The sequence below is a fragment of the Periplaneta americana genome, chromosome 16, assembly GCF_040183065.1.
Source record: "Periplaneta americana isolate PAMFEO1 chromosome 16, P.americana_PAMFEO1_priV1, whole genome shotgun sequence".
Taxonomy (NCBI): Eukaryota; Metazoa; Arthropoda; class Insecta; order Blattodea; family Blattidae; genus Periplaneta; species Periplaneta americana.
In genome coordinates this window covers 189,911,406-189,926,941 of record NC_091132.1, presented here as the reverse complement: position 1 = coordinate 189,926,941, position 15,536 = coordinate 189,911,406, and the positions used below count along the sequence as shown (strand labels likewise).

At 36.7% G+C, this 15,536-nt stretch overlaps 1 protein-coding gene across 4 annotated transcripts in view; it reads left to right on the top strand.

The window, feature by feature from the left end:
- LOC138692274 (uncharacterized) overlaps positions 1–15,275 on the top strand; it is a 44,450-nt gene extending 29,175 nt beyond the window's left edge. For 2 of the 4 annotated variants that reach the window (XM_069815446.1, XM_069815448.1), the window contains exon 2: positions 11,491–15,275. In XM_069815446.1, coding sequence (XP_069671547.1) covers positions 11,491–12,922 — 1,432 coding nt within the window. In that variant the 3' untranslated portion in view covers positions 12,923–15,275. Of the gene's footprint in view, positions 1–5,283; positions 5,414–7,510; positions 7,579–11,490 lie in introns of those variants that run through there. The other 2 variants (XM_069815444.1, XM_069815447.1) reach the window with 2 other exon arrangements.
- The last annotated feature ends 261 nt before the right edge of the window (positions 15,276–15,536 follow it).

The following is a 15,536-nucleotide window of genomic DNA, read 5'->3' as shown; positions in this document are numbered from 1 at the left end:
TACATTAATATCTAGACCATAAAACAACATGAAAGGAAATAACGAAAGTTGAATAAGTAATGTTAGTATAACAATAATAAACATTGGTAAGAAATAGTTATAATAATAACGTTGGGAAGCCTGCTTGCAACACGTCAACTCTTGCATGAAATTGAATATATGTAATAATATGTACATAAACAACACTAGATGTCTAATGGAGGAAGCTAAACATTGTTTGAACAACCTTCAAATCGATGAAACTGAACACCTAACTTCTACGAGTGGAGTAATAAACACCAGAAAAATTAGGACCGAATTACGCCAGCGAGAGTACAACTTATGGAGGAACTTACCTCAAAAGGGAAAAGGCGTTATTCTGTACGGTGAATTCACTCCCTCTAACAAATGGATAACTAAGACCGATGGAATGACTAGCGGTTATTGGAAGGAGGCTATCAAAATGACTGCCAACGTAAGTGCTGTAAGAGCCATTCCCGGTAGGCCTCAGGACAACCACTGCAGGCGATGTCTCAGTGAGATAGAAACCCTTGGACATGTCTTGGGAGCCTGCCCTTATGGCGAAACATTGCGTATACATAGGCACCATGCAATTAGAACTAAATTGGCCGATGCCCTTAGAAAACTAAAATACACCGTCTATGAAGAAGTCCACGGATCCGACGACAATGGCAGTAACAGACGAATTGACATAATCGCCATTAGCGAATCCCTGTCTCAGGGTATGATAATCGACTCCATCATCAGGTTTGAAATGTACAAAGGACAGCCCGAAGACGTACATGAAGAGAAACGAGCAATCTACGTTCCAACCATCCCGTATTATAAAGATAAATACCAACTTCACGATATCAGTGTTATGGGATTGATGTTTGGAGCAAGAGGAACGATACCCAACTTCTCTTCTCAATTCTGTAAGACCCTAGGACTGCACAAATCTTTTCTGAATGAACTGGCCCTCATAATTAGAGAGTCAATGAAGCTTTTACGGAACTACGTATATGGACTCTAATTCAGTGTATGGAAAAAATTGACGCACCATTATCATTTTTCTTTTTCCTTCTTAGCTTTCATTGATTCTTTACTTGAATTTTTTTCTTTCTTCTGTAAACTGCCATTGTTTGTTTGTGTATTTGTTTGCCTTTTTTCTTACTCTTTTAGCTCTCATATTCTATTTGTTCTTGTATTGTTTTGTATGCTTTGTCTAATGGCAGCCTCTAATTTGAGGAAGCTTTGATAAATAATAATAATAATAATAATAATAATAATAATAATTTAGGCCTACGTACATGGCCTATAGCATGGGGCGGTAAATTTTGGACAGTGGCAAATATTTGGGGTAGTTTTATTAAGCATTCCTATGTTTACATAACATTTAATGTGTTTTATAATTTATTTTAAAACTAAAGTTTTTATATTGATTTTATAGCCGTTTACGCAAGCCGCAAAAATGTACACTCTGAGCCGCGAGTTCAAGATCACTGGTATAACACAGTTTACTATATACAGTTGCGAAGCTCAATACTTACTAAATATGCAAACATAGACAGTTGAAATACGCATCCATAGATAGTTGCTAGCCACCAGGATCGCTACTATCGCCTCATCACAGACTCTTTCCCTAGCAGACGATAAAATGTATTGTACTTTTGATATCGTGTTCTTTTGAAAAATTAACACCTTCCTTCCACTATTGAAATAAGAAATACATAAGGTTTATGTATTATTTTCATAAAGTATATATTATATTTTATAAACTCACCTTCCTAGATCTTTCGGAAGGATAACTCTGACCTCTTTTTCTTAGAATTTATAGCGCAACAAACGATTCCTTGTCCCATATTATTACTCAAATTATTGTATTTCAGCCATTTACAGTTATTACAACCGATAACGAACATTTCACAGTTTACACAACTTTTCGCAACACTGCGAAATGCGGCACAGTCAATGCCTTTTCGATCTAGACCAGGCCGTAATGTATGTTCGGGTTTTCTGTTTCAGTGTATGGAGCTCAATGAATTATATTATAACTTTATTGCGTATCATAGCTAAGTTTTATTTAGTGTAATGTGTTCATAAGTTCCCTTTACTTCTTGTTGCATAAATAATTACAAAACTGTGTTATTTTAATGTGAAGAGAATGTTAACATAATCTTTTCGCATCAACATTTTAAGTTTAGAATGGAAGCTATTTTGAGGTTTAATAAAAAAGAATTTATATTGTGATTTTAATATAGCACATCTACCTTCCTTGATAAAGACAGAAAATTTATCATACCACTCTTATGAAATTAGTGTACGTACGATTGTTACTTCGTCTCTTAGGTAGTAGCCTAGATAAATACAATAATTCAATACTCAATTGTAGTATTAAAATACAGACAAATTGAATGTGCGGAGTATCACACATGACATTATGCTTAATTATAATTGCGAATTTAGGAATATAAGATATAGTAAACATAACCTATAATATTTCCATATGAATGGCAGGGCATTGGAGACCACTAAAATTAGACAGAAAGGGGCAACTGGGACAGTAAACATAACCTATAATTTCAACATATCTAAATATTCGTGCCATGCAACTGAACATTATTGAATCGTGCATAAATGAATGTACAAGAATTTCGCAATATTTAATGGAAATAAAGGCAGGTATTACACATACGAACAACGTAATTTTCACACCAAAAATAATATTACACCTTAACTCGCAAGGAATTATGTCTGAAGTGTCTCCTAATCATAGTTTTAAATTTTATTAATGCAATTACACTACATTTTAGAGAAATATATGTTACTTTTTATGCATTCCAATTAATTTATATGGTTGAAACGCCGCCCTTCGTGATCGGGTTAAGCGAGTCACATGGTCTGCCTTACGGCCAGTATTAGATCACAATGGCTGTGCCACAGTTGTTCCTAGTACAAGCGGCTAGCAACTATCGCGAGAAATGCAAAAAATCACCACAAACTTCGCGACTGTATATACTAGACTGTGGGTATAATCTATTGGAAATCCTTCTACTTCTTTGAAGTCAAGAAAAAATATGTATAAAAATAGATATTTCCGTGGAAAAATATCCACTGTTACTGTTATCTTCCATGGAATTCTAATAACAGAAACTTCATGACCTGGTTCCTACTACAAGCAATTAAAATTGTAGTATCAGTAATCTGCAGCTAATCACTGCTTCAAGCTACAGCTGATGTAAACGCCCCAGCAGCTTACGTGTCCTCCCTGCAATGTCAGCAGTTCCCACAGAGATCATAAGGTTATGTGACGGCCGTATCAGTAGGGCTGTGGGGGCTCCATTCCAAGTGGAGCAGATAACTGGCAAAGAATCAACGCGACTGCAGGGAATCCGTGTTCTGTCAATATTTTTCATGACTATGCTGGAATATTGCTTCCAAAGTCATGTAAACAAACGTTATGCTAGTGACTGACTACGGTCGCTAATCGAGATTATTTTCGATCGCGATTACCGAAAGTTTGTGGACACACTAGGTCACGCTTGATACTGTCTGGTCACAGTATTACCAATTTGTGTAGAACGATTATGCAAATAATATTATCAAAGACATTGCCATGTTCTAATACTTCTATAAATTGATTGATCGAAAAGGCCTACATGTATGTTAGCATTTTAATACATCTGGGGACCGGCGAGGAAGATTTAGAATTTCCAATATAGAAGAGTTGGTGATGTCTCATGTCCTTCATAGGAATACGAAAGCTGACATTGTTTAAGAAAGATTGACAATTAATGTCACCTTTAAGGACCTTACATGAGAATAACTAATCGAGATCATGACGTCTAGCATATAAGCATCCACATTTAAAGTGCTCGCATTTTTGCTCATAGTTTCACCCGGAGTTATTAGGCAGAAATCTGTACGAACATAATGATATAAATTTCCTTTGAATATTTTCCAGTTTTGCCGAATCAGTACTTGTAATAGAGTTCCAAACTACAGATGCATATTTGAGTTTCGATCTCACTAATGTATAGTAATAATAATACTTACTTACTTACTGGCTTTTAAGGAACCCGGAGGTTCATTGCCGCCCTCACATAAGCCCGCCATTGGTCCCTATTCTGAACAAGATTAATCCATTCTCTATCATCATATCCCACCTCCCTCAAATCCATTTTAATATTACCTTCTCATCTACGTCTTGGCCTCCCTAAAGGTCTTTTTCCCTCCGGCCTCCCAACTAACACTCTATATGCATTTCTGGATTCGCCCATACGTGCTACATGCCCTGCCCATCTCAAACGTCTGGATTTAATGTTCCTAATTATGTCAGGTGAAGAATACAATGCGTGCAGTTCTGCGTTGTGTAACTTTCTCCATTCTCCTCTAACTTCATCCCTTTTAGCCCCAAATAATTTCCTAAGCACCTTATTCTCAAATACCTTTAACCTATGTTCCTCTCTCAAAGTGAGAGTCCAAGTTTCACAACCATAAAGAACCGGTAATATAACTGTTTTATAAATTCTAACTTTCAGATTTTTTGAAGTAGACTGGATGATAAAAGCTTCTCAACCGAATAATAACAGGCATTTCCCATATTTAATCTCTGTTTAATTTCCTCCCGAGTATCATTTATATTTGTTACTGTTGCTCCAAGATATTTGAACTTCTCCACCTCTTCAAAAGATAAATTTCCAATTTTTATATTTCCATTGCGTACAATATTCTCGTCACGAGACATAATCATATTCTTTGTCTTTTCGGGATTTACTTCCAAACTTATCTCTTTACTTGCTTTCAGTAAAATTCCGGTGTTTTCCCTAATCGTTTGTGGATTTTCTCCTAACATATTCACGTCATCCGCATAGACAATCAGCTGATGTATAATAATAATAATAATAATAATAATAATAATAATAATAATAATAATAATAATAATATCATTTGGTTTTATGTAAACGTGTCTCAGATCAATGATTAAGTTGTGTGACCTGCTAGGAGGGAAGGTGGCGTCAAAAAGATTATCTTCCGAAAGAAAAATCTGGCACTCTTAAGGACTATGTTCTGCACCACAACTGTGGAAAGCAGCTGATGACGATATCATGAAACGTGGCTTATCGAACACAAGGAGTTAAGAAGTTCAGGCTGAAAAAACGAAGCACGCTGCCACTGTCTGAAGATGGTTGATGATGCACGCCGTCGGTTTTCCCGTCACGCGGCCCCCGTGACTCTCATTCTTGTCTTCTGGATAATGAATTATTGGCATACTTGACCTTCAAGCGCTGATATATAACTTAGTTCATCATTGTGAAATCACTCAATGAACAGAGAACAGTGCAGTGTGTTGAATGAACGCGATCTATTTCTACAAGAGGGGCCCAAAATTTTTATTTATAGGGCCGGTAACTAAAAGAATGATCGGTTGCAGGTAAAGTGTACTCTGATGGAACAGTGCTTACATAATAACAAAATTATCTAATGAGAAGAGCTGCTATCTTCTTGACGGTCAAAGCTTGTTGAAACGTGTTAATACCATGTAAATGATAATCATTAAATCATTTATCTTTTCTTCTTGCCGTTTGTAAGGTATGTTATGAGCAGGGAAAGGATTTATATGTAAATACATATTTACTTATAAAGCTAATATAATTTATATTTTGCATTATCTTTATGTTTCACAATGTGTAGGGTTGAAAAATCCTACTTTTATTTTCCATATTTTTCCATATTTTAGAGTTTAGTACATATTTTCGTTAATTTCCATATATTTTCCATATTTCATATAAAACAGTCCATATTATATTAGGTTTAACAATAAAACAAAACAAAATTCCATTAACTTTTAAAAATACATTTCAACAATAGAGATTTAAACACATGTTCAGTAATCCCTTTAACATCAGAGTTATTTGAAAATTAGCAGTCCTATCAACAATGGGAAAGTAAGTTACAAAACTGTATTAATTTAATTTAAAATTTTTAACAGACTTCAGTTGTGCAGCTCAACAGTTAAATGCCAGTCAGAGTACACATAGGTTCAGTTTTGTAAATCATACTATAAAGACGGTAAATATGCCAAAAGTACGTCATTCAGTCAATTTAAAATCAAAACTAACAAGTTACATTTCAGAATTTAAAGAAGATGGTTTATCAACTGACAATAAAATATTATTTTGTAATTTGTGTCAGTGTGCAGTATCATCTACACAAAAGTTCCTGGTGCAACAACACATTACAACTAGTAAACATCAGGCCAACAAACAACTAAATTCCAAGCAGAGACATTTGTTTTTAACACAACCAACAACATCGAATGTAAGATCTGAGTTTAACATCGACCTGTGCCGTTCTCATATCTCTGCTGATATTCCTCTCTACAAACTAAAGAATAAGGTCTTCAGGGAATTCCTTGAAAAATATACTCAACATACAATCCCGGATGAGTCAACACTTAGGAAGACGTATGCTCCATCCATCTACGATGAGACAATACAGAAGATAAGAGATGAAATTAAAGATAGTTCAATTTGGGTTTCCATTGATGAGACTCCCGACAAAGAAGGTAGACTTGTTGGTAATGTAGTTATCGGTTTGTTAAGTGAACAATATTCTGAACGAATTCTTTTACATTGTGATGTTCTAGAAAAGTGCAATAACAAAACTATAGTTAAACTGTTCAACGAAGCTATGGGTATCCTGTGGCCAAAGGGTATTATGTACGATAATGTGTTATTCTTTATTAGCGATGCTGCCCCTTATATGGTCAAAGCTGGACAAGCATTATCTGTTGTATATCCTAAATTGACTCATTTTACTTGTGTGGCGCATGCATTTCATCGTGTGGCAGAAGTGGTCAGAGACAATTTCCCTAAAGTAGATTTGTTGATTTCATCAGTGAAAAAAGTATTTCTCAAAGCTCCCAGTAGAGTTAACGTGTTGAAAGAAATGTACCCTGAAATTCCATTGCCACCAAAGCCAATTTTAACTAGATGGGGTACATGGCTAGAAGCAGTTGAATATTATGCCGAACATATAGACTCTATTAACAATGTTCTCCTTGCATTGGACTCTGAAGATGCAGTCTCAATTGATACTGCGAAAACAGTTACCTGTGACATAAGTGTGAAGAATGACTTAGCTCACATTCAGCATACATTTTCATGCATCATAAAAACGCTCAAAAGTCTCCAAAATAGGCACCTTTCACTATCTGAAAGTTTTGAAATTATAAATAGTACTGTGGAACAACTGAATCGTGGTAGAGGTAAAGTTGCAGATGCAGTAAGAGCTAAGGTGGACACTGTACTTTCAAAAAACCCTGGATATGAAGAACTACAAAAGGTTGTTGCTGTGATGAGTGGTGAATCAACAGTGAAGATTAACTTGGACTTATCCCCAGCAGACATTGTGAAATTGAATTATGTACCAGTTACTTCTTGTGACGTCGAACGCTCTTTTAGTCAGTATAAATCTATCCTCAGAGACAATAGAAGAAGATTCACTTTTCAGCACTTGAAAGAAATGTTTGTAACCTATTGTTATGGTAACAGACAATAAAAATTGTGTTTTGTTGAAACTACATTGGAAGATAAGGTACGTCCATTATATTTTTTGTTTAGTTTGATTAAAATGTACCAATATTTAACGTACATAGTCATTTTTTTATAATTTTAAGTCCATATTTAATTCCATATTTTGGTAAAAATCCATATTTAATTCCATATTTTGGTAAAAATAACTACATATATATTTACATATTTCATATATTTTTAGTCCATATAAATCCGTTCCCTGGTTATGAGTGACATCGAAACAGCTGTATCACCACACCCATTGAAAATTGGACATATTTATATTATATGAATTATGTTAACTTTGTTATTAAGACTAACCCCTACTACCAAAACTCGTAAAATATTTACAATTATATTTAAAACCCTATATATGCTATGATTGTCCAAATCCGACAGGTGGGAGCTCTTCCACACTCTCCTTAGCTCTGATTATGATATTGGAGTAGTGTGGATTCCTGGTCATGTAGGAATTGCAGGAAATGAGGCCACGGATGCTGCAGTCAGTGCTGCTGCTATCAATGGCTCTCCGGTGTATTGACTCGAAAGGGGGCAGGACTTTGAAAATTATTTGAGGTATAGAATATGGTGGAAATGGGAAACAGAATGGTCTGTACAAGAGGGAAATAAATTACGAGGTATAAAGAATACAGTCCGAGTTTGGGATTCGTCCACAAGAACGTCACGTCACGAAGACGATTGAGGATTGGCCACTGTCGTTCGACACATGGCCATCTCCTACGTAGCGACCCTCAACCGAAGTGTGAGATATGCCATGTACTAATTATGGTCGAATATATTTTATTGCATTGCAGCAAATATGATCGTGACCGTCGATAATATGGAATTCGGCCGACTCTAAGTGACGCTCTTGGAAATGATTTTAATTGTGCAAATACAGTTCTGAGATTTTTATCGAATACAGGACTTGAGAGGACGATTTAGTTTTTTATTGACCCGTTTTACTTATCCTCCGGACCCTTTACATCCGAAGGTTACATTTGTTGTTTTATATTAACATACTTGACATTTCGGACCTTTTACACCCAAATATTTTATAAAATGTTATTGTTTTGAAATGCGCCATATAATTTATCTCTGATGGTCTTTGTTTTCTTATTTTATTGTTTCTTTTTAAATACTACCTAGGGCCTGCGAACTGCTCACTCTTATGACCTTTTAAGAACCACCTTGTGGATACTGCATTTGTGTACATCGTTTTTACTGTGACAAAGTATTTTACTTTTGCGTTAGCATTCAGCTTATTGTATTGTTTATGTTTTTGTTTTTTGAAGAATTTTAGATAAGGGCGCAAATAGCCAGAGTAACTGACGCGTCCTTTTTAAATCCCACTAACTAACCGACAGGTGGCCTGGTTGACATTCGTGAATTCGAAGCTGACAATTGGGCCATCCTGTTTCAGCCCTGACGAGAGCCAAGTCTTATCCGCACACGAGTAGCCTTATAAGCCCCAAATGCCCGGAACCTAAGGTCTTTCTATATCACTATTTGATATATTTCTATCTGTCGCCATTTTCGTATTTCTATTATTTGTGCAGCTGCTCAATACATCCTCAATATTTTTATCTTTGAGGAATTCTAGGTCGACTATATTCCCATTTATCTTTATTTTATCATTCACTAAGATTGCTTTAAAGCCTTTAAAGCGGGCTTCTTTTAATAATGGTACTAATTTCTTTCGTTTCTCTCTTATTTCTTTCGAGAAGTCATTCTCGATGTAAATCTTAGATCCTTTGAGTTGATTCGTGTTAGCCATAATGTGTTCTTTGATGAAATAACTGTTTAATTTCACGACAATTGGTCTATTCTTTCCTCTCCCAACTCTATAAGCATTATTTATTGCGCTTACGTCCAAGTTAAGTCTGAAAAATTTAGTTAATAAGTCTAACACAACGAAACAAGTGTCACTTCCTTTTTCATAATTTTCCTCTCCACACCATAGAAAACAATGTTATTTCTTCTGCTTTCAATTTCCCATCTTTTCACTATTGCTTTTAACACAACCTGCTCTTGAATGACCTCTTTTAACTTATTTTCCACTTCATTATACCTATTTACTAGTGTATCTAAGTCATTTGAAACTTTATTTAGTAGAACACTTGCTTTCTGTCTGTCTTCTCTCGTTTCTTTCATATAGTTTATCCATTCTCTTTGAAACACTTTATCACTGTTATCTCTTCCTTCTCTAGAGCCAGGCCCAGGGTTTAACTCCACATTTCCAATAATTAAGAGGATTGGTAAAACAGCCGCGGTCAGAAATATATTGAAACTATCTATCACTACAGCATTTTCACATTTTGTATGCCTGTGGTAATGCCCTGCATTATAGCCTCCGATCCGCGCTCTGTAGGGAACTAGATCGTCACCCATAACTTCTTCCACACGCTAACCTACTTATAGACACTGTTTACCACACGACCGCTCTCTACGACTGCGATATCACTATTTGAAATCCGTAATATTCTCAACTCTCACTCCAGCCTATTCTTAACTATTGGAGATGATAGATGAAATGAGGGAAGAATGGAGAGTAATAGTGGCATGATAGAGGGAAACGGGAGTACTCGGAGTAAAAATTGCGATCGTATCCGCCATGAATGTCACTATGAATCTTTCAAATGGAAAATTCTCTATCGTCTGAGTGACACATAGAAGATGTAACCATTTATACATCACACGGGTTATAAAAACGTAAATTTTGTTCCATCATTGAATTTTGAAATATTTGAAATATGTTTATGTTTTTCATATTAGTAATCAGGATCATGGTTACAAGATATTAATTAAAATATTAAATTGCTTCTAAATTCAATACTATTTACCTAGTTGTCCATCAATATTTATGAAGGTAGAGAGTGCTAACGTTCCCTCTGTAGGTAAATGACAGATAGACTAAACTTGTTCTGGTAGTCGTAAAATACATGCTATCTAGTGTACGTCGAAGGCCGTGAGGAATATTCTCCATTGATCTTGAGCAGTGTGTGAGTGACCTGTAGTAATGAAAGAAGACTTGTAGATTAGTTCACTTTTAAAGTGATGAAGGTGTTTCAATATATTCACAGTAACCAGTTTAGATTTGGCTGCTTTGTTCTCTGGTATAATCAATAGAAAGGCTGAGAATGAGGTAGTCCAAAGCCAAATTTTCAACAAATTTTTTTTTGAGAGTTCATTTCTGACACATGAAAAGCTGCTAGTAAAATATTGTAAAACTCACTCAACACATGACGTAAGTATACGCCGAAGAAATTATGATACCGCACCTAATAACATTGGACTGTAAACCTTCAATACGCTCTTCTGTAAAATCTTGTCTATGTGGCTTAGGACTACATAATTCTCATCCCTTCAGACTGTATTTCAGAGGGACTTTTTGCTACTTATATATGAAGAGTCTACTGCAAGAATGATGGATGTCACTTTCTTGTCGAAAATGAACCAAGACTGTCAATGCATAGCTTAAGACATGTAGAATGTGCATAGAGAGTTATATGGCATTAACACTGATAGTCATTGTCCAGTAATGATCGGAAATTCACAATTAAGCTTTGAGCGCTAAGCATTTCAAACTTTCAATTGCTTCTCCTGCAAAATGTATTCCAAATGACATCCATCATTCTTGCAGTGGACTCTTCATATTTAAGGAACAAACTAATTGATTAGAATCTATACGACCTCGAACTGTGAACTCCTAGGTATTAATTGACAAAATGGTAGAGGACTTCCCAAATACAATGCTGAGGATTCGTCTCATTGAATACCTTGCACCTTGTAAATATTTGCTCAGTAGTTAACTAGTTCGAAATTAGGTCAAATATTTTTTTGGCAACTGGCCAATTATGCTTTTATTCAAATAAATTAACATTAACATTGAGTTTGATAGCCAATCTTGATTGATCTAAATTGTTCCTTTCAGCTTCAACGTAATGCTGCAGCGTGGCCATCACGACAGACTTCTGGATCTGGCATTGGAAGCCATTGGAGAGTTCGTGACTGACGTCTGCCTGCAGCTACTGAAACTACCGCAGAGCAAGGGGGACGATAAGACCTCCGCCATGCAGATGTGCAGAAACCTTCAAGAAATGCTACACAGCACGATTCCTTATTCATTGGCCAACGAATCTACTGCCAAGCTGTTGAAGTGCATCGACAGCCTGTCATCCGACATCGAGCAATGGAGCGCGGAGCCCTGGAACGAGCCAATTCTTCAGGAGTTAATCAGTGCCATCATCCACCCTGCAGTCACCTCCATCGAGCTCAGCTCCGATTCCCAGCATATCTTCCCATTCGGCTTCAAGTGGAACTTCCTCATTCCCCTAGTCTACAGCAGACTGCACACGCTGAACGACCTCCGCGCGTTGAGACTAGGAAGGCCCCAGTGCGAAGGCTGGGTTGTGGACAATGTGAACATTTCTGAACATCTGGAAGAATTCACTTTCATACATATGTGCAATGACAAGGTGTTGGTGGACCTTGCGAAGCTGTGCAAATCCTTGAAGTGCTTGAATGTCAGTGAGTCTCGGAATATCACTGATAGGAGTATTGAGACGATTTTGAAGATAGAACGCCTGGAAGAACTGAACGTGATTGGGACATGCATATCAGAAGTCGGTTTAACGAGGCTCTTGAATGGATTAGCCAAGAAACAAGAAAACTTTGACGTGAAATCGAAGTGTCGAACAGTACTTAAAAGTTTCGGGTGCAGTTATATTACATATTCCCAGTCAAAACTTCTTGCTAGCAAGTTTCCAAGCCTAGTCGAAGTGCGTCTGTCGCATTGCGGTGTGTGTGACTTAAATCAACTCAAAATATTGAAGAACCTCAGAAAACTGAGTCTTCGCAGTGTTAAGTTCAGCCAAATCCAGGAGCTTCTGTACGAGATTGGAAGTCAACTGGTGCATTTGGATCTGCGACACGTCCAGTCTCTCGACGTGCGTTTCATCGGAGAGATGTGCGTAGCTTTGAAGAACTTCCACCTGTTCTCATACGGCGTTCTGCAGCCCTCCCTTGAGCACTACGACATGGAGCTCCTCCCAGGATTCCAGTCTGTATCGTGTCTAGAGTTCGACTGCGACTGGAACAGGCAATGGACAGACTACATCTTGACTCAGTGCACAAATGTGAGGAAAGTTGATGTGACGGCACACAGGAAGGACACGTATTTATTGCTGAAGCACGTGCTCATCAGCAATCCGATGAAGAAGCTGGAGAAGCTGTGCTGGTCTCCTACTTCTCCCGATGGAGAGAACATCGCCAAGCAACTAGCAGATCAGTGTCCAAATCTAACGGAAGTTAAGGGGCTCTGCAAGAAGAGTATGAACTATAGGGGAGTGCAACTGTTGCCGTGAAATAATCAAACTTTACGATATTTGTGTATTAACTATTGTCCAAGGGAGGTCTGAGTTGATAGTTGATCGTTTCTGTAAATTCAAAACATATCTTAACTGTAGTACTAATTCACTACAGATCACTGTTAGCTGAACTATTGAGTTTGTCGGTTTTGATGTCGGTAACTCGGTTCGAAATTACAGAGAATACAATTCGAAATTGTAGTGAATGAAACGGTTTTTGGCTCGTTTCTTCTGCCAGTATTTCAACAACTCTGTTATCCATAATCAACTTTGGCATCACCATCATGTAAGATACATAGAATCTACTCCCTTGAGTCGGTGTCGGTACTGTAGTCGGTATAGCGCTGGCCTTCTATGCTCGAGGTTGCGGGTTCGATCCCAGCTCAGGTCGATGGCATTTGAAGGGTTCAGAACCATAGTGGTCCAAACGCCATTTACTAAAACCGTAGAAAGCAAGGGTTAAAATGAAGTTATTACCATAATTCAATAGAAACATGTAGCAAGTAATATAAAGTATACACATTAAAACTAAATGATATGTAAATCTTTATTAAATTTTAGTATTGACTTAATTTTAACTGTTGCTTTCTCCGTTTTTAATAAATGGCGCTTGGCCCACTATGGCTCTGAACCCTTCATTTAAGTGTGCTTAAATGCGGCAGACTCATGTCAGTAGATTTAGTGGCATGTAAAAGAACTGCTGTAGTACAAAATTCCGGCACACCGGCGACGCTGACATAACCTCTGCAGTTGCACTCTCTTCGTGTAATTTCTAAAGGCGTCAAAGTAATTTTCAGTTCGGCAGTTCTTACAAAGGAACACTCAAGGTAAAATTATGTAGTGTGAATGGTAAAACCCCGCGTTAAAATAAATGTGTTGCAGATATATATGAAAATAAAGCCTGTGAATTGAATACCGTACATCAATGTTACTATCATTATTGCTAATACAGTGAAACTCCTTTTAACCGATCTTAATACCTTAAAATTCCCCTGCAGAATTACATGCTCTATAATGGGAAAACACATTCCCAATAGCAGACATACTCTGTAACGGACACGGACAACAATACAAACATTTTTATATTTCAAAATGTCTCAATAGCGGACACGAGATGCACTTTCTTAGTCTTAGTTAGGACAATATCTCTCTCGTATGACTCATAACTCATCTCATACTTCTCCTACTCTGGCGACAGTACGGTCGTCCGTTGTAGAGATTCTTTCACCAATGCTGTACCAGTCCATACATGTGGGGCTGCAGTAAAATAGGTGAGGAAGGTGGAAAATATTTTACAGAGAAATGTGATGCTCAAAGATTTAGAGCTCACTTTTGATGTATAAATGTATCTAGAAACACTAAGTTCAGAAAGCGACAAGGATATTAAATCTATTCACAATTTATATTGTAGAACTAATGTTGAATATTTCAGTAAAACTACATTCACGCAGGAACTTCCTTTTTCTTTTCTTTTTTAAATATAATTTCTTCGAATATTTTATAAAATTTTATAATTTTTGAAATGTGATACACAATGTATCTCTGGTGGCCTTAGTTTTATTATTTTATTTGTTCGATTTGAATACCACCTAGGGTCGTATAATTGCTCACTTTTATGATTCTGTACAAATCACCTTGTGTGTACTGCATTTGTGTACCTCGTTTTACCGTGACAACGCTATTTAGTTCCTTTAGAACTCTGATTGTTATATTATTTATATCTTTGTTTTATTAAGAATTTTAGATAAGGGCGCAAATAGCCATAGTAGCTGACGCGCACTTTTTAAACTCTACTACTACTACTACTACTACTACTACTATTACTTCTACACTATCTACCAAAAAGTAATTGGGCACTATTTTTTCCCCTTTAGAACCTCGTGGTACCACCTCTTGTTGCTATAACAGCAGCCACCCTGTCAGGCATGCTCTCCACTAGTTTGTGTAGGATATCCACTGGAATGCGTCGCCATTCCTCATGCAACATGGCACTTAGTTGGACAATGGAAGTTGGCCGCATTTCCCGAAACCTCAATCGCTGGTCCAATTCGTCTCAAAGGTGCTCAATGGGATTGAGATTAGGACTGTGCAGGCCAGTCCAACCGGTGAACATTATTGTCTGCATACCACTGCATAGTAGCCACCGAAACATGACATCTAGCACGTAAAATCCTGGGTGCCCAATTACTTTTTGGTAGATAGTGTAGTACTACTACTATTAAATATATTTTCATAATGTAAATATTGTATAATATTCAATACTTTTTAATGTAATTATTAGTGTATAATAATTATGTATTAAATTATCACAAATGACTAAAACGATAAAAATAAATTAAATGTGTTAACATACAGTAGTTTTATTTTATGTTATATTCTCATTAGCGGACATTTTTATTCCCGGGAAGTGTCCTCTATTGAGAAATTTTCTGTAGTAATGTGACGAGAGGTCTGAGATCTGCCGAAAAATCCACGAGCGAAGCGAGTGGATTTATCTGGGAAATCTCAGACCTCGAGTGATATTTATTAGGACTATTTCGTGAATGAAATAAAAATTTAAATAATATATCCCTAAAATTCGATCACAAAATGTTAGTAATTGTATATTAAC